Here is a 20449-nt window from a genome sequence, read left to right as displayed (position 1 = left end):
CATCTGTAAAAAAAAAAAAAGATTACTGGTGCCTAGTGGTTTCTTTCCCCCTTGGAGGCAGATTGGCCTAATTAAAATAGGCCGATATGCAGAAAAGGCCTTAAAACAAATGCCCCCCACTTTCCCCCAGGGGAGCAACACTTGCCTAAGGGGTCGCTCCCCTTATATGTAAATTAAAAAAGAAAATCCCTGGTGTCTAGTGGTTTCTGCCCCCCTTGAGGGCAGATTGGCCTAATAAAAATAGGGTGGCAGAAATGGCATAAAATAAATTTGCCTCCCCCGGGGAGCTACCCTTGACTAATGGGTCGCTCCCCACCTGTAAAAAAAAACATAAAAACAATATCCCTGGTGCCTAGTGGCTTCTGCCCCCAAGGAGGGCAAAAACAGCTTAAGAAATGCCCTCCTTGATGAGCGACCATTGGCTAAGGGGTCGCTCCCTTTACATGTAAATTAAAAAAAATCCCTGGTGTCTAGTGGCATACCTACAGCACAATGGCTTTACAGTAGTGCTGCAGGAATGCTTAGAGAGACATGAAAGGAAAGGAAAAGCCTTTCCTTTCCTTTCATGCCTCTCCGCTCTGCCCCACACCCCAATTGGAAGAGAAATAAAAGCGTTTCTTTTCTGATCGCTTCCAGCGAGAGGAGGCAACCTCTGATGAGGTCAGCGCACAATCGCTCGTTGATGTCATCAGACGTCACTGGGGGGGTCGGAGGGATCAGGAGTGGCAGGGAAAGCTCTTCCCCTTCCATCCTTGCCCAGGGGAGGGTTTGGGAGGCCCACAGGGAGCACTAGCACTCCCCCTGTGGGCCAGGTGCAGGACAAGCTGGTCTTGCACTTGGTACAGTAGCGCTGTAGCCGAGGGTGAGACCAGCTCGTCCAGTGCACCTAGGTTAAGGGACAGTTCCCCACTGTCTAGAGTTATAAAATATCCAGTTTGTTTACTTACTCTCTGTTTTTTGAGCCAGCTCAGGCTATCTAGCCAGTCTAGCTACTACCTGACAGGTAGAGAGAGCTCACACAAATACCTATCTGATTCTGGTTAGATTCAGCACGCGTTCTAACCTTTTAAAGTGCATAGGGCCAGCCTAGCCTTTGCACCCATCAGCACTGTTCACCTGAATGTTTCTGACAGACTAGCTACAGTTTAACAGCATAGATTGTGGGTAGAAGGCTTGGTCGAACCACTAGTCTTTCTGTTTTTCTGGCATGTAGGCCATGTGTCAATGTGAAGTGCAGAGCAGCATTATATGGTCCCTCCTCCAAGACTGCACAATCCATGTGGGGCCACTGCTGGGTCGATGCAATCACAGCCCAGAGTCACCTAACTCAGAGTCCCTGTTTCTCAAAGAAAAGGAACTGGACAGTAAACAAAAAAACACTCTCTGTATGCACAGGCCCAAAAGATGAAACACCAGTTCAGTGCACCATATGCAGTAAGCTTGTTCAGGCTGCTTGTCTTTCTGTTTCTCTGGTGTTGGCAAGCTTGAGAGAGACAGTTTGCTCCATAGTTGGGCCCCCGATGAAGGGTGGCCAAGGAAGAGCATTGTTAATGATCCAACCAAAGTCGCCAAGGGTGTAAATGGGCTGAAAATGGATTAGAAATTCTAAGTTGTGCATGGGACCTCAAACTAAGTTTGGCCTAGACCACCAAAGTCCTTAAAACGTACCAACCTTTTATCACCGTTTTTCTATTTTTCTTTTCCTCATTCTTTCTCTCTTGTGTTTTTTTCCATTTCTTGATCTAGGTGAAATTTTCGATGATGAAAAATAAATCCCGCCCCCCAAAAATAAGTGCTGCTGGGCCCCACTTGTAACCACTGGCTGAAACTAAGCACTGGCTCTCACTACTGCTATAATGTTCTCTCTGCACCGCTTGGTTTCAGTGCTTTTACACCCCTTACTGTCACTCTCATCATACGCTTTCCTTTGTATCCCTACTCTCACACAGCTGCCACACACTTCCCTCTCTGCATGGCATGCTTTCACTAATGTCACACTTTTCTTTCTGTACCTACCACTCTGTGAAATCACTTCCACTTCTGTTCTCTCTCTTCATCCTCACCCTAACTGTTGCCACATACTTGTGCCCGTATTCTCTCAGTGTTCCCATACGCTTCCCTCTCTCTTATGGTTGCCATACGCTTCACTCCTGGACCCTGTGCTCTCACTAATGCCATGCACTTCTCTCTGCACCTCCCACTCTGAGTACTCCCCCATTCCGTAGAGAGCCATCCAGGCTCTCTGATAACATATTGCCATTGGGGTCACGAGGGATGGGCCTCAGGTCCGGAGGTTATATAATATAGCGGCCACCGACCCTCGTGGCGAGAGTAGTGCCATGTTACCTGTGTCAGCGACAATGGTTTCAACACAGCAGCGGACGCCCTCAATAGATATTTTGCCCCCAACTCAACCTGGATTATGAGAAGTTCAAGCTACTGCAGGCTCAGCAGACCGACACGGAGTCGGTGGACATGTTCTACATGAGTCCGGAGGGCCTCCTGCTCTGAGGCCAGTGGCTGGTGATACAGCAGTATCTGCAAAGTCGGGTGGTGGAGTTGGAACATCAGGGGCACCAAGGGACCACAAAAACTGAGGATCGCCTCCGCAGCGAGGTGTGGTTCCCTGGGATGGACTCTCTGATTGACAAGTATGTGATGAGGTGCCACCCGTGCGCCATAACTGCCCGGGACCAGGTTACTGCTCCTGTGATAACCAAGCAGCCGACCATGCAACCCAGGTCCAGGATAAGGTTGGATTTCAGGAGTTTTTTCGGATGGTCGGCTGACGGCAGTGATGGTCGATTCTTGCTCCTGGTTTCCTGTAGTGGAACTGGTTGCATCCACTATGTTCAAGCATATCCAGCCAGTGTTGGAGAAAACATTTGGCTTGATAGGTTTACCGGATGAAATCTGGACAGACAATGGTCCTCCTTTTCATGGTCAGGAGTTTCAAGAATATCTAGGGTCACTGACCATAGATCATCACCGGATCACCCCTCATTGGCCTCAAGCGAACGGAAACGTCGAGAGGTTCATAAGGACTTTAAACCATTCCGTGCGGATAGGGTGTACCAAAGGGAGGATGCAGAATGGTGCTTTCACAAATTCCTAAGGGCCTATAGACCCCACAGCAACACTGGCTGTGCCCCAGCGGCGCTATTGTTCAAACTGCCGACCCGTGACTCCATCCCGGCTGATAGTCTATGGCGTCCAGAAGCTCTGGATGTATCCAAGACACAATGGAAGAGGGAGCAAATGAACCTGAAGGCAAGTGAGAGTCGGCGAGCGAAACACCCTGATCTGCGGGACCGTCATCCTGGGTGGAAATTCCGGATTACTTACAAGCATGATATCTAACGATGTAGAAGGCCGAAGGGACGATGATAACTGGTAGCAGGAATGGACGGCGTGTCACGCGTAACATCTCCTAGTTTAAGAGAGTGGTGTTGGTGGAAACGGACACTGGCGTCAGGCCTCACGATTAGAGTGAGGGAGAAGATGCTGTATGCGACTGCTCGCAGCTGGTGTGCTGGGATGGAGCTCAGTCTGAGGGTGGCGTTGCTCCCCGGAGGGAACCTGTGGGGCCCGTCACGCTTAGCTGATGGAGCCACTAAGGGGTCTGCCGTAGCAGAGCTTGAAGTACAATCTGCGTCCCAACCGGACTCCCAATCAACGCTTAAGAGACTTCATCTTGTTTTCTTTTCTCGCTCTATCTGATGCCTTTACGTTACTGAAGTTGATGGATATTAGGAACTAAAACAAGGGAGGGATGTAGAGAGCCATCCGGGCTCTCCAATAACATGTTACCTTTGGGGTCATGAGGGATGGGCCTCGGGCCTGGAGGTTATATAATAAAGTGGCCGCCGACCTTCGTGGTCTTACGGCGAGAGTATTGCCATGTGACCCGTGTCTGTGTCTTATTCGGTGTGGCCAGCATATTGCCCCAAAATGGCTAACGCTGCAGAGGCCCCACAGCTCCCCTCTACACATTCTTCCTCTCTGCACTCCAGCTCTCGTACTTGAGGCTGTCACATCTCGACGCTCTTCCAGACCTTGCCGTGCATGCCCCCTCTGGGCTCTTTGTACCAAGTGCACTCATTGACTTTATCCTGCTTCTTTCCTTGCATTCAAAGCTATGCCACTGCTGTCATGCTCTTCTGCGCTCCCACTCCTACTCTTTCGACACCCTAGGCTCTCAATTCTGCCTTTCTTTCCCTCCCTGCATCTTATATGCTAACTGATAACAGCTGCTCTGCCTTCAAATCACTGCTCTTGTTGCTACCAGTATGTTCCTCTGCATACACCCCATGCCCTCACTGCTGCCATACCATTGCTCAATTCGATCCTCACACTCTGCTCTGCCTTTCACTGCTGCCATGTTTCTTTTATATATCTAAAGTACTTTCATGAACCCCATATTCTATCTATCCCTCCAACACATATTCTCATTGATGCCAAATTGTCCTCTCTCCCTTTACTTCCCACCACCACTACCAGCACTGCAGTCACATTAGTGTTCTACTTGAAGCTGTGGCTTCCACTGCTGCAATACTCTTACTCTTCTGCACTTGAGGCCTTCTAATTGTGACCAAAGCCTCCTTATCCAGCACCACACACTCTCACTGATGCCATCAGGCTTGTCAGAAGTTGGTGGAGGGCCTAGGCCAATATTTAGTTGGGGTCTTCTGCTTGCTTCTTCCGTTTCGGCCTTGTGCAATAAGTAACACCTGTTTCTAAGTATTGAAATAAATGCCCTTCAGTGAAAGTGAAACATGTTGTAAAGCGCCTGGTGGTGTGTCCCCACTAACTGCCTCATTTGTAATGAAAACTGCAGTCTTGCTTGGAATTAAAAATCTATTAATACATTTCCCTGGAGGAGAGGATGCTCTGCAAGGTGTGGGGAAGTGGGTATAATTCCCTTCTACCCACCCCTTTCAAAGACTGCCATACTCCTACTCTTTCTGCACTTGAGACCCTGCTACTACAGTGATGCCCCTCTTTACCCTGCGCCCCTCACAGTCTCACTGCTATAATACTCTTCTCACTCCACACCATGGGCTCCCACTGCTGCCATACAGCAACCGCGACTCAGAGCCAGCAGCTGAAAAATAAAATTATATTTTATTATTGTTTTATTTTTCAGCTGCTCCCTGAACCAGCGTGTGCAGGTAGGGGCAGTGCGGGGCCATGGGAGGGGGGAGGAAGAGTGGAGTGCATTTAAGTGCGCATGTCAGTTTGACCGGCCGTCCTCGGCCGACCAAGCAGATATGCACACTTAGGTTTCACCAACCCAGCTGTATTTGACAGCTGGGTTGCAGAAACAGCATAGATTCCTTGTACCTGAGTGAGCAGTAGACCAACCCGCTCATGTCAATCACCTCGCTGATGTCATGCTTCGTAATTGAATGAGAGCAGTATGGGGATTGCACATGGAGTCTTCTGAAGCTGAGTGCAAGGCGGCCGGCAGCCACGGGTAAGTTTTATTTTTTTATTCTTAAAACCCCCCACACACGTCTGCGCATCCCTCCTCTGCATGCTCCTGCTTGCGCCCCCACACTACTATTAAATTGTGTCGGCCGCCACTGCCATACCATCCTTCCCTCATACTATATCCAGGTCGATGTCACCAGGGGTGTAGCTTGCTCAGTAAGATTGGTGGCGGTTGAACCTCAGATTTCCCAACAATTAATCAGGGCATGAGAGGGGCTTAAGGGGCAGTGCATCTTGGTAGAGACAATAGTTTTCAAACTAACCAACATTTTTGAAAACCTTAAAAACAGAGGAGAGAGTGAGCATGTGTGTGTCGTTTTCTCTAGGTGTATGTAAAAATCTCAGGTGAACTATGACAGGCACCTCACCTCACTCGACTGAAAGCACTGGTACCCAATTATTTACAACAGAATCCATTTTTTAGGGGGTGTGTAACACCCCAAACACCCCCTTGAAGCTACGCCCCTGCATGTCACTGCTGCCACACTGGTCTACCCGCTGCACCAAACACTGTCACTGCTGCTGAAACATTACTCTATGTGCACCCCACATTTTCACAACTACCTTATTCCCCTCCCCCCTACAGCCAGAGGACTGGTACTACTGCCATGACCTTCCATTGTGTGCACCCCATAGCCTCACTGCTGGTGGACTCGGGCTCTCTGCATCCAGCACTCTCACTGTTGCCAGGCCTCTCATTTCACAGAGCCACATGCATAGGTGGAAACTCCAGATTTTTAAAGCCACAATTAGCCTTATTTTGGGTGCCTCCCAGCTGAAATGGCCTCTGCTTCAATAGAAGTGAATGGGGGAAATACATTCCCCGGCTTTCCTCTTCTAAAATGTTGGCATGCATGCCCATGTCCTCACTGCTTCCTCACCTTTCCCTCTGGCAACCTGCCCTGCAACTACAGCTGTTTTCTGCCACGCTCTGCACCCAGCGCTCCCACCTCTACTTCTGTCTTTCTCCTCTGCATCAAAGTGGTTGTCACTCCTGCCAAACACGTCCTCCATCTTTGGATTCAAGACTTTCACTAATGTCTCATTCCTTCTATGTGTGCATCAAAGCTGTTCTCCTCCTCTCAGAAGCTAACACTATCAGTTCCTTCAACACTCCATGCTTTGGTACTTCTTTCCAGGCCTTCCCATTCACACCCACATCCCACCTCTGCCATGTACCATAAGCTGCTAAATTCTGTGGATACTCCTCCCGTGGTCCCTGTGCAGGTGGGCGCGGTTTCATCTGTGGCTCTTCTGGCTGCCTCCAGGTGTTCCGCTGGGAAGTGGTTGACCTTCCTCTCAGAGGAGCCAAGACTTGCTGGGACAGCATGTTCTCTAAATTATTTCTGGAGAAAACAACAGAAAAGCAAAATTAGGAAAAGATGAATATAAATTATCATATAAAGTTCAACAAGGCCTCACTTCATTTGCAGTTCATTCCACACACAAGTACGGGGCTCTATATAGGGGAAATTGAAGGTCGCCATTGCATATATAGTGCTTTGGGACAGAAAGGGAAACAGCAGAGATTGTGAAACAAGGGCAGCACAAACACTGTTACCAATTAATACATTGGACCATAAAATAAATCATGAGGAGTTATAGTGATATAATAGTAAGATGGAGACAAGTGAGCACATTTAGAAGGAAAGAGAATTAAAAAGAGTAAAATAATTATTGTGATACAGAGTGACATAGGATACTGAGGGGGAAGAAACCAATGGAATAGCGGGTTAAAGAGTGCCACACATCACAATCATGGGATAGAGAGGAATACAATAAGGATCCCAATTAGGGCTATAGAAGGGACAGCAAAACATCTTAATAATCATATCTTATTATACAGCTAGAAACTTTATATCACAAATATTGTACTGGCACAAACATGATATTACAATAGGAATGAGGCAGCACCTGTAGTTTAATATAGGACAAGAGAGTTACAGCACAACATTGTAACATAGGGCTATAGTGGGGAACGCACAAGTGTCGTGATATAAGGATAAAGAGGAATCACACAAATATTGTAATCTAAGGACTGAAAGAATATCACAAATATTATTTAATGATAAAAAACGAGACAGAACAAACAGCCATTACAGAGCAGTAGAGCAGCTGCCTGTATTCTTCTTTATCTTTTAAATTATCCTCATCCTTGGCCGAGATACAAGGTAAGAGAGAGATGAACACACCCACCCTTGAGTTAGGGGAAGGGGAATAACTATCACCAAACTGACCTTGGGCAAGATAGGGATCGCTGGACACACACTGTCCTCTCCCTTCAGGAATAGTTAAACAAGCATTGACAAAACAAATAGCCTGTGTGACCTATTGACTTTACCAATGAGCTTTAGCAATGATGTACAGCAGTTACAGATCCCATAGCATCCACAATGGATTGGTAGCAAAAAAATAAATAAAAATGTGCCAAAGTGTTTTTTTTTTCTTTTAAGTGGGTTGGGTGAAAACAACGGGGTGGAAACAAGACAGAAGGTTGAAGCAACATTGGAGAGTGTAGTGGAAGCAAAACGGATGATCCGAGTTGGGGAAAATGACAAGCAGTGTGCAGGTCATGGGAACCTTCATGCAGGCTCTAGGTGGTGGGAGAAACGTAGAGCTGGCAATCAGAGGCACACAGACGAGAAAGCAACACGGGAGAATGTGGGAGAAGCACATAAGTGAGAGAGAGGAATGCAGAGTGCAGTGAAGTGGGGATAAAAGTGCACAAAAGAGACAACTGGGAAACACATGCACTCTTGGAAAGCTCTTAAACAAAATAAAAAAATGTAGCACTTGAAAAATGAGCAGTGAAGGACACAAGTAATGTGTTCATGCTCCAGGACAGCGACAAACTCACAAAGGGGAAAGAAGCCCACAAAATATAGCTAATAAGAATCAAGTAAATGAGAATGACAATAAAGCCAACCAATGGTAAGTAATGGGCAGGCAATAAACCCACTGGCAGCTAACAATACATCTCACAACAAGTAGCACATGCACTGTCTAGTATGTGAGACCTAAAAACTGTAGGGAGTTAAAGTGGACGAATGACACAAACTGCTCACCACCATTGGCGAGGCTGGGGGAGGAGGGTCTAAAAGACAAAGAATTAGGATTTTTGTTTAACCCCTACTCCAAACAGCAGCGGAGATCAAAAACGCACAACAGATCTCACCACTGCACTTGGCCAAAAAGTGCATCCATAATTGGTCAAAGCTAGGGATGCAATCTAGAATTCTGCATCCCATGCATGACCCATGCATGACCCAGATTGATTGTTTTGAAGGAAATTGGCATTTTATTAAAAAAAAATTCAATGACAAAATTATAATTTTGTTTACAACATTAACTGTGCCCGGAGGTCCTTTTTAATCTCACCCACAAATATAAGGGGAGATAAAGACTTGGAACACCCTCCCCACCATCCTCAGGACCACCCAGGACCACTCCGCATTCCGGAGACTACTCAAGACCTGGCTCTTTGAGCAGCAGTAACCCCTTCCCCCTAGCGCCTTGAGACCCGCACGGGTGAGTAGCGCGCTTTATAAATGTTAATGATTTGATTTGATTTGATAAAGTCTTAAAACAACAGCCACCCTAAGCCTTCAGGGGATAAATACCCCCCATGGATTAACATATGTTATCAACATTTTATAAAACGCTTGTCTACTGGGGGTTTCTTGACATCACATAGACCCTACTGTCCCCATTCTTAAGCATGGTGGGGTGGGTATGGAAAGCAAAACCTATGTGGGAGGAACACAAAATTAAGCTTTTGTCTTGAACAAAGCTGCATGCTTGAATTTGGGAGGTGAGGGAAATGCATTATACTGCCACTCTTGTTCAAGGAGGTGTGAACGAAAGAAATGAACCCTCCCTTCCAATGGGTGAGGTGGTGGAGAGTGAAAATGTTTTCCCACTGCCCTTAGACAAGGTAGATTGCTAATATCCACTACCCTTTTTTCTTAAGCAAGGCACAGGTACGAAATATGCCTCCTTAGAATTTGGGCAGGGCAGTACTGGCAAAAATATAACTCCCACACTTTTGTATTTGTCACAGAATTTACAATAAAAATCCTCTTCCACTTGTATTTACTAGAGAGTTCAGTGTAAAATTCCTTAATACTGCATTTGTCAGAAGTGCCAAAAAGTAAAACTCCTTCCTATTATAACTGACATAGAGATGTAACATGCAAATGCCCTCCTTATTGTGTTTGACATGGGATATGCTTTAATAATCACCCTTTCAGTTAAAAGTAAACTAACTACATGATAAACCAGGTTCACAAAAAAGCTGCCCAATGAAATGCACATATACAGAATCAACAAAGGGGCAGAGCCAAAGAACTGGGGTACTTTACTATTGAACTCGAACTAGCATGTAGTACAGTTAGAACTTGGCCGTTGGGATAGCATGGCTTGGTCAGACAGACGATGTGGTTAGAAATTCAGAACTTCAAAAACAATACAGTAACACTTAATAAATGAATGTTTAATAAGTTAATTTATTTTAATAAGAACAAGTGTTTTCATTCACTCACACCTGAATACTAAACATAAGATTACAAATGTATGCAATCAACACCATACCTCTCTAGTCCCTCCTGAACTATAGATCTGTTTAACAACTGTTCTCAGTGTAATGCAATGTAAAGACCATCCCTATGATGTTTTGGCACAGAGCTCACAAAGTGAAGCCCCTTCAATAGTGTTTGTCACACAGTGCACAATGTAAAATCCCTTCTATTGAATTTGTCAAAGAGTACACAATGTCATAACACTTCATTTTGCTTTTGTTAGAAAGTTCACAATGTAATACCCCTTTGGTATTGTACTCATCTTGTATCTACACAATGCAAAACCTATTTTTAAATGTGGTTGACCCTGAGTCGGTCTGCTTTAAAATGTCTCTCTGAGTTATGAGCAATAGAACTACTTCTGTGAGGAATGAGGCTAAGACAAATGCTGCCCAATCAAACACCCATAAAGAAGATGATCAAGAAATGAACTGAGGCAAAGCCCTCCTCTATGCTGCTTTTTAATATTAATTTTACTACTAGATAATGAAATAGCTAAAGTTGTCTCTAGACCAGTGGTCTCCAAACTTTTTAATGCTGCGCCCCCCCGGTTAAAAAATAAAAATCATTAGGCCCCCATCTCAGAATTTTTTCCAATTGTTTTATAAAAATGGCAATGTTTAAATATGTCTAAACCTATTTAAACATTGCAGTTAAGTAATGTTACCTTTTTAAAAATGCAATAACAAGCTTCTGCTTAAAACAAAGGCATGTTATCTGTATAATGCTTATTTTGGCCAGTGTCTTGGCCCCCTGCAGGGGCCACTTAAGGCCCCCCTAGGGGGGCCTGCTCCCCAGTTTGAAGACCTCTGCTCCAGACGGATTTAAAAAGGAGCATTTGTATTTGTTTTTGACCAAGTGGTAAATGTAGTTCATATTGAACATTTTTATTAATCCTTTTAGGAGAACTGGTATGTCTGAATTGTTAGTCTGTGAATTTATTTTCTATGAAATAACACAGAAACACCACAAAAGCATGTAAGATGAGGACAAAACCTAAATGACCGATAAGTCTATAGTAAATGCCCTCCCCTAGAGAGCAAGTGCCTGAAGTAGCTTTTGTCCAAGGCTGTGTGACCCAGCACTCTGTCAAGGGATTTAGCTAGATAATCAGCAACTAGGAGACAAAGGTATGATCAAGACACATAGGGCCTCATTATGATATTGGTGGTAAAAACCACAGTGGCGACGGCCTCCAAAAGATCGTTGCCACGGCTACCAGCCATCCACTGTATTATGACCACAGACAGATTTCTGCCAGAAAATGTGTGTGGGTGTGTGTGAGTGGATGTCTGCATGTGTGGATGTTTGTGGGAAAGTGTGTGTGTATGTGTGTGTATGTGTGTGTGTGAAGGGGTGGTAAATGTAGGGGGGAGCTTTAGAGAGGCAGGGAGGGGGTGGGGGTAACTGGAGAGGGAGGGGGAAGGTGGGGAGACCCCTATCAGTGACAGGGAAGAAAATCCCTGTCACTGATGGTGCCTACCGCCATGGTTTTCATGGTGGTAAGGAAGCCACAAAAACCATGGCGGTAGGCGGGGTCATAATCCTGCGGGTGGAGCAGTGACGGTCGCCGGGCTGGAGTGGTACATTGGCAGGTTTGCTTCAGCCAGCCTGATCGCGGTACTTACCGTCATATTACCACCGACTACAGGGGTCATAATGACCCCCATAATCACAAAAGCGGAGACTTGATGCAGAGACAGAAATTGGCCTCTTGATACCTGCTCTGTAACATACTAATTTGCAATTTACAAGTGCCTCACAAATCTTTCACTTGTAGAAGTAAACACTTTTTTCTTAAGCTCTCTTGAAGTGATGAACATTGAATTGACAATATGGAAGAAAATCACATTTAATTATTTTTATCTTTGAGATTTTTATCAAGATATGTTTTTATCTACAAATTTACTTTCACGCTAACTCTGTATAGCATTTTTAAATTACATCTACCTAATACTACTATAAAACGGAAATAGGAATATAGCCAGGAATGCTATTCTAAATGTAGCAAATTTACCTTGTCTGCATTTTTCCAATTTTAGGGCCCCTATTCTTGCTGGTATTAGGGCTTTGATTCCCTGTGATACTGCTAGTCAGTGCCACAAAGCATATGCTGTGGTCCTAAAATGGCAGTGGTAAAATAGATTTCACTCAAATGCTCCACTGACGTGGAAGTTAAATGTCATATATGGGCTACAGTTTGTCTTTACACCATCCATACATTTGATATAAATATATGTTTGCCAGGAGTACCATTGCGCTCTGGCTGGGCTGCAGCCTAAATTCTGCAGTGGCATGCAGTAGGGAATGTGGTGGCCATGTAAGAAACGCCTATTTTAATGTATTCTGAAATCTTTTGTGCCGTGTAAACCCATAAGGCATGGTTATAGTAATAAAAAACAGGCTACTCTACTTTTAGACCCGTCAACCTTAGGGCGGCCTTACCTCAAACCTTTTGCCTTCTCTCCTCCATTTTTACTGATGTAGTTTTTGATTACTTTGGGACTCTGAGCACTTTACCACTGCTAACCAGGAGCGTCTTGCAGGGCTTTGTTGGGGCAGGGCGGCATGTGGCGAGGGGGTGTAAAAACAGTTACCTGCATCGCCGTCTCCACTGCGCCACTCCTCAACTGCAGCTGCAGGCACAGGCTCCCAGCCTCTGTTCCGTCATAGCCCGTGGCCCCGCTCTTTCACTACAAAATGATAATAAACATAGTTTATTATCATTTTGTAACATAGTTTATTATCATTTTGTAGTAAAAGTTTTGCAGCTGCTGCTGGCAGGGGGGCAACGTTTTAAGGTGCATGTGCTCTCTCCTATAAACATGGTAATAGTGACTTATCCCCAATGGGCATATTTAATGTACTTATATGTCCATATTAAAGTGGTACTATAGGTACCCAGGGCCTCTTAAATGCTACTAGTGGGCCTGCAGCGCTGATTGTGCCATCCACTTAAGTAACCCTTTAAACAAATCTTAGGTCTGCCATTGCAAATTCTGTGTGTGCAGTTTAAACTACCATGCTGAACTGCAAAATAAATCTTTTTGCCAGGCACAAACCGTCCTTTTTAATCCCTCGAGTGCCTTGCTTGCCATCGGCCACGGTTGCTGTGTGCCGAGGACAAGCCCCGGTCGTCCTGCACCCGGCCCACACACCCCGAATGGGGATGGAAGGGGAATCGCTTCCACTTCCACCCCGCCCCCCTTTCCCCGGCAATCTGATAATGTCAGTGCGCTCACAGCGTGCCAACATCATCAAATGCTGCCGGGGACGTGCTGGAAGCCATTTGCTTCCAGCGCGTTAGGAGAAAGGACGTCTTAGAGGTGAGTCCTTCTCCTTGGGCGGTTTGGAGTGGGGAAAACAGACACAGGGGGAAAGAAAATAGTTTTTCCTTTCCCCCTGTGCCTATTTTGAGTGGATTCCTGCTCCACGACCAGGGATGTTTTCTGTGTTTATTTTGGGGAGCGACCCCTTGGGCAAGTGTTGCTCCCCTGGGGGCAGTATTTTTTTATAAGTTTCAGCCCCCCCTGAGGCGAGATCAGCCATGTTTTCGGCCAATCTCGCCACCAGAGGGGTCAAAACCCACTAGGCCCCAGGGATTGTGTTGTGTGAGTTTGTATGTTTTTTTGTTGTCGTGGGGGCACCCCCTTGGGCAAGAGTCACCCCCCTCAAAAGAGGGCACAGAACTGTTGGCCATTTCTACCTCCGTGGGGGCAGATCGGCCTATTTTTTTAGGGCTAGAATCCACATCAGCACCAGGTCTCTTGTGTGTGTGTTTTGTGTGGGGAGGCGGCCCCTTTTGGCAAGGGTCACCCCCCCCAAAAGAGGGCACATTACTAATGGCCATTTCTGCCCCCTTTGGGGGCAGATTGGCCTATTTTTTTTAGGCCCATCTGGGGGCAGAAGCCACGAAGATGCCAGGGATTTTTTGTTGTTGTTCCCCTTTGTTTATTGTGCTGGGGGTGCCCCCTTTGGCAAGGGTTGCCCTCCAAAAGGGGGACAGAACTGTTGGCCACAGGGGGCAGAATCCACCTAGGCACCAGGGATCTTGTGTGTGTGTGTGTGTTTTGTGTGGGGGTGGCCCCTTTGGCAAAGGTCGCCCCCAAAGGGGGCACATTACTGATGGCCATTTCTGCCCACCTTGGGTTCAGTTTGGGCTATTTTTTGTAGGCCCATCTGGAATTAGGCACCAGGGAAAATCTGAAAATGATTTGTGGCAGGTGTTTCTCAACTGGCGAAGTATTTGTATTTGTGATTATAACAGTTTATTTCTCCTTTCTGTTCTAGTTCAAAGCTTTTGCTTCCTTTGCTCTGGATCCTTGCGGTTTTGGCAGTAGTTGAACTGCGGTTTGCGATGTTGCATGTTTTAAGTAAGTAAAAGCAATTTACTCCAAAGGGGTATTGTGGACATGCATGAATGACATGTTTGTAGTTGGTGTAGTAAATGCAGGATTGCGTGTGAAATTGTCCTTAGATTTGTGCACAATGATATTTGTGTTGTCTTATGCCTACTTTGCTTTTCTTTTTTCTTTTTAGTGGGATATCATTGGTGATTGCTGTGTCTGTGCGGAGTAGTTGCTAGAGAGTCTATCTTTTTCAGGCAAGTGACTGGTATAGTTTTTGAGTACGTAACTCTTTTGATAAAGCCACACTTTGTGTTTATTACTTATTTTAGACAGTCCTGGTTGTTGTTGGTGCTTTTGTCAAGTTACACTTCTTAGAAAGGATCACGGCTAGCCACAGAGTGACTGCTCAGCAGGTTGTTGGCATGTTTTTGAGTTATCTTCTGACCATGATTATGACTCTGCATCTGAGGCAGACGAGGAATTGAGAGATTCTGGCAGAGAGTTTTCTGTCCAAGAGAAATCTTCTGATGAGGAAGCCACTCTCAGTGCAGATGAAGGGCCTGTTTTATAGGAGGACATTGATTGCCAATAGTGCAGCAGCCTGGGGCTGAAGGGTTTCCCACTGTAAGACCTGACACCTGGATTGCCTCAAACATGGAGCAGCCACAGTTGCCTGCATTTACTGGTCTCCCAGGGTGTAGAGTCAATACGGAAAACTTTTTGCCTGTCAATTTCTTTCAGTTGTTTATGGACAATGTATTTTTGGAAGAGATTGTTGAGCAGACTAATTTGTATGCAGAGCAGTATTTGAGGGACAATGCTGCCAGACTTAGGCCTCAGTCTAGAGTTACCCAGTGGATTCCCACAAATGTGGAAGAGTTGAAAACGTTCCTGGGTTTGACTTTTTTGATGGGGTTGATAAGGAAGCTGTTGCTGGCTTACTAGTCCCTTCATGGCAATGGCTATATTTCCTGCAACCATAACTCGCAATTGGTATTTGCTTCTTTTCGGATGCTGCAATTTGTTGACAATGCTTTAGCCCTGCCACAAGATCTCCCTAACTTTGACCATCTTTTTAAGATTAGGCCTGCCCTTGATCATTTTGTAGATCGGTTTTCAGAGGTTTTCTTAACCTAAGTGTGTTTCTTTTCACATTTTTAGTGTTTGGAACATCACAGAAGGACGTGGACAAATCAAAATGATCATTGCAATACTACCTGTTTTTCAGGGGTTGGGGGGTCACCTGTGTTTTTGGTCCCTGGTGCGGCAGTGATCTAGGGAACCTACCAAACCCAGACAGTTTTAAATACTAGACACCCAGAGGAGTCCAGGGAGGTGTGGCTTGCATGGATCACCCAACATTTTCTTACCAATACTCCTCTGCAAACCTCAAAATGTGCTTATAAAAGCATATTTTCCTCGCTTTTCTTTGAAGGATAACTGCGCCAGCACAAATTTCCTACCACCCAGCGTTCCCCTAAGTCTCCAAAGTAAAATGATTCCTCACTTGGATGGGTCTCCAAACCAGAGTCAGTCTAAAAATGTATAAAAGAAAAAATTGTGCTTATCAACTTGCTGTGCTATTCTCTCAATTTCTACACATTTTTGGCCTTTTCCTGTTGCAGGCACCTGGGTCACCCACACAAGTGAGGTATTGTTTTTATCGAGAGACCTAGGGAAGCGCTGGGTAGAGAGAAGTTTGTGGCTCCCATCAGATTCCAGAACTTTCCATTAACGAAATGTGAGGGAAAAGTGTTTCTTTTTTGCCTAATTTTGAGGTTTGCAAAGGATTCTGTGTAACAGAACCTGGTGGAAGATCTACAAGTCACCGTATTCTGAATTCCCGTATGTGTCTAGTTTTAAAAAATACACAGGTTTGGTAGGTTTCCCCAGGTGCCGGCTGAGCTAGAGGCCAAAATCCACACCTACGCAAACCAACTCAGCTTTCTTTGAAAAAATGTGATGTGCCCATGTTTTGTTTTGGGGCATTTCCTGTCGCGGACATTAGGCCTACCCACACAAGTGAGGTACCATTGTTATCGGGAGACTTGGGAGAATGCTGAGTGGAAGGAAATTTGTGGCTCCTCTCAGATTCAAGAACTTTCTATCACCAAAATGTGAGGAAAAAGTGTTTTTTTGCCAAATTCTAAAGTTTTCAAAGGATTCTGGGTAACAGAACCTGGTAGAAGCACTTCAAGTCACCCCATTCTGAATTCCCTAGGTGTCTATTTTTTTAAAAATGTACGGGTTTGCTAGGTTTCCCTAAGTGCCAGCTGAGCTAGAGACCAAAATCCACAGGTAGGCACTTTGCAAAAAACAACTCAGTTTTGGTTGGGAAGATGTGATGTGACCATGTTTTGTTTTGGGGCACTAGGCCTACCCACACAAGTGAGGTACCATTTTTATCGGGAGACTTGGGAGAATGCTGAGTGGAAGGAAATTTGTGGCTCCTCTCAGATTCCAGAACTTTCTATCACCAAAATGTGAGGAAAAAGTGTTTTTTTGCCAAATTCTAAAGTTTTCAAAGGATCCTGGGTAACAGAACCTGGTAGGAGCACTTCAAGTCAACCCATTCTGAATTCCCTAGGTGTCTAGTTTTCAAAAATGTACAGGTTTGCTAGGTTTCCCTAAGTGCCAGTTGAGCTAGAGGCCAAAATCCACAACTAGGCACTTTGCAAAAAAAACAGCTCAGGTTTGGTGGGGAAAATTTGATGTGTCCACATTGTGTTTTTGGGGCATTTCCTGTTGCAGGCAGTCGGCCCACCCACCAAGTGAGATACCATTTATAACGGGAGACTTGGGGGAAGGCTGGGTGGAAGGAAATTTGTGGCTCCTCTCAGATTCCAGAACCTTCTATCACTGAAATGTGAGGAAAAAGCATTTTTGGCCCAAATTTTGAGGATGCAAAGGACTCTGGGAAACAGAACCTGGTGAGAGCCCCACAAGACCTGGTGAGGGCCCCACTGAAAAAAGGTTATTTTGACAAATTGTAATGTTTGCAAAGGATTCTGGGTAACAGAACCTGGCGGGAGCCCTACAAGTCATTTCATTCTGAATTCCCCTAGGTGTCTAGTTTTAAAAAATGTATAGCTTTTCTAGGTTTCCCTAAGTGCCACCTGAGCAAGAGGCCAAAATCCAGAGCTAGGCACTTTGCAAAAACCAGCTCAGTTTTCTTTGGGAAAATGTGATGTGATCATGTTTTGTTTTGGGGCGTTCTCTGTCGGGGGCACTAGGCCCACCCACACAAGTGAGGTACCATTTTTATCGGGAGACTTGGGGAAATACTGGGTGGAAGGATTTGTGTCTCCTCTCAGATTCCACAACTTTCTATCACTGAAATGTGAGGAAAAAGCATTTTTGGGCCAAATTTTGAGGATGCAAAGGATTCTGGGTAACAGAACCTGGTGAGAGCCCCACAAGTCACCCCATCTTGGATTCCCCTAGGTGTCTAGTTTTCAAACATGCACAGGTCTGGTAGGGTTCCCTAGGTGCTGGCTGAGCTAGAGGCCAAAGTCCAGAGCTAGGCACTTTACAAAATACAGCGCTGTTTTCTTTGGGGAAAATGTGAAGTGTGCACATTGTGTTTTGGGGCATTTCCTGTAGCAGACACTAGGTCTGCCCACACAAGTGAGGTACCATTTTTATCGGGAGACTTGGGAAACGCTGGGTGGAAGGAAGTTTGTGGCTCCTGTCAGATTCCTGAGCTTTCTGTCACCGATATGTGAGGAAAAAGTGTTTTTGGGGCAAATTTTGAGGTTTGCAAAGGATTCTGGGTAACAGAACCTGGTGAGAACCCCACACGTCACCCCATCTTGGATTCCCTTAGGTGTCTAGTGTTAACAAATGCACAGGTTTGGCAGGTTTCCTTAGGTGCTGGCTGAGCTAGAGGCCAAAATCCACAGCTAGGCACTTTGTAAAAAACAACTCAGTTTTCTTTGGGAAAATGTGATGTGTCCACGTTGTGTTTTGGAGCATTTCCTGACACTGGCAGTAGGCCCACACAATTGAGGTACCATTTTTGTCGGGAGACTTGGGGTACCGCTGGTGGAAGGACATTTGTGGCTCCTCTCAGGTTCCAGAACTTTCTGTCATCGAAATGTGAGTAACATAGTGTTTTTTGGCCAAATTTTGAGGTTTGCAAAAGATTCTGTGTAACAGAACCCGGTGAGAGCGCCACAAGTCACCCCAACTTGGATTCGACTAGGTGTCTAGTTTTAAAAAATGCAAAGGTTTGATTGGTTTCCCTAGGTGCCGGCTGAGCTAGAGGCCAAAATCAACAGCTAGGCACTTTACAAACAACACTTCTGTCTTCTTTGGGAAAATGTGATGTGTCCGAGTTGCATTTAGGGGCATTTCCTGTTGCCGGCACTGGGCCTACCCACACCAGTGAGGTGCAATTTTTATCGGGAGACTTGGGGGAACGCTGGGTGCAAGGAAATTTGTGGCTCCTCTCGGATTCCACAACTTTCTATCACCAAAATGTGAGGAAAAAGTGCTTTCTTGGCCAAATTTTGAGGTTTACAAAGGATTTTGGGTAATAGAACCTGGTGAGAGTCCCATAAGTCTGGGTCAAAGGAAAGTTGTGGTTCCTCTCAGATTCCACAATGCTCTGTCATCGAAATGTGAGGAAAACATGTTTTTGTGGCCACATTTTGAGGTTTGCAAAGGATTCTGGGTAACAGAACATGGTGAGAGCCCCACAAGTCACCGAATCTTGGATTCCCCTAGGTGTCTAGTATTCAGAAATGCACAGGTTTTGTAGGTTTCCTTAGGTGCCGGCTGAGCTAGAGGCCAAAATCCAAAGCTAGGCACTTTGCAAAAAACAACTCAGTTTTCTTTGGGTAAATGTGATGCGCCCATGTTGTGTTTTGGGGCATTTCCTGTCAAGGGCACCAGGCCTACCCACACAAGCGAGGTACAATTTTTATCGGGAGACTTGGGGAATGCTGGGTGGAAGGAAATTTGTGGTTCCTCTCAGATTCCACAATGTTCTGTCATCAAAATGTGAGGAAAAAGTGTTTTTGTGGCCACATTTTGAGGTTTGCAAAGGATTCTGGGTAACAGAACCTGGTGAGAGTCCCACAAGTCACCCCATCTTGGATTTCGCTAGGTGTCTTGTGTTCAGAAATGCACAGGTTTGGCAGGTTTCCTTAGGTGCTGGCTGAGCTAGAAGCCAAAATCCACATCTAGGCACTTTGCAAAAAACAACTCAGTTTTCTTTAGGAAAATGTGATGTGTCCACATTGTGTTTTGGGGCATTTCCTGTCATGGGCACTAGGCCTACCCACGCAAGTGAGGTTCCATTTTTATCGGGAGACTTGGGGGACCACTGGTGGAAGGAAATTTGTGTCTCCTCTCAGATTCCAGAACTTTCTGTCACCGAAATGTGAGGAAAAGTGTTTTTTTGGGCCAAAATTTGAGGTTTACAAAGGATTCTGGACAACAAAACCTGGTGAGAGCCCTACAAGTCACCCCATTCTGAATTCCCCTAGGTGTCTAGTTTTCAGATATGCATAGGTTTTCTAGGTTTCCCTAAGTGCCACCTGAGCAAGAGGCCGAAATCCACAGCTAGGCACTTTGCAAAAAACAGCTCAGATTTCTTTGTGAAAATGTGATGTGACCAGGTTTTTTTTTGAGGCATTCTCTGTCGCGGCACTAGGCCCCCCCACACAAGTGAGGCACCATTTCTATTGAGAGACTTGAAGGAAATTCGTGGCCCCTCTCAGATTCTACAACTTTCTATCACTGAAATGTGAGGAAAAAGCATTTTGGGGCCAGATTTTGACGTTTGCAAAGGATTCTGGTTAATAGAACCAGGTGAGAGCCCCACAAGTCACCCCATCTTGGATTCCCCTAGGTGTCTAATTTTCAAAAATGCACAGGTCAGGTAGTTTTGCCTAGGTGCTGGCTGAGCTAGAGGCCAAAGTCCACAGCTAGGCACTTTGCAAAAAATAGCTCTGTTTTCTTTGGGAAAATGTGATGTGCCCATGTTGTGTTTTGGGGCATTTCCTGTTGCAGGCACTAGGCCTA

General features: G+C 45.5%; 1 protein-coding gene across 2 annotated transcripts in view; it reads right to left on the bottom strand.

Moving 5' to 3' along the window:
• The window catches only part of EPS8L3 (EPS8 signaling adaptor L3), a 187055-nt gene that overhangs the window by 128231 nt on the left and 38375 nt on the right, over nt 1-20449 (bottom strand). For both annotated transcript variants that reach the window (XM_069238344.1, XM_069238345.1), the window contains one exon: nt 6673-6839. In XM_069238344.1, the coding sequence (XP_069094445.1) occupies nt 6673-6839 (167 nt within the window). The remainder of the gene's footprint in view (nt 1-6672; nt 6840-20449) is intronic.

This window comes from Pleurodeles waltl, chromosome 6 (genome assembly GCF_031143425.1).
Source record: "Pleurodeles waltl isolate 20211129_DDA chromosome 6, aPleWal1.hap1.20221129, whole genome shotgun sequence".
In the NCBI taxonomy this organism is placed as follows: domain Eukaryota; kingdom Metazoa; phylum Chordata; class Amphibia; order Caudata; family Salamandridae; genus Pleurodeles; species Pleurodeles waltl.
Note: the sequence above shows the minus strand (reverse complement) of the source record. Positions and strands in the feature narration are given on the sequence as shown.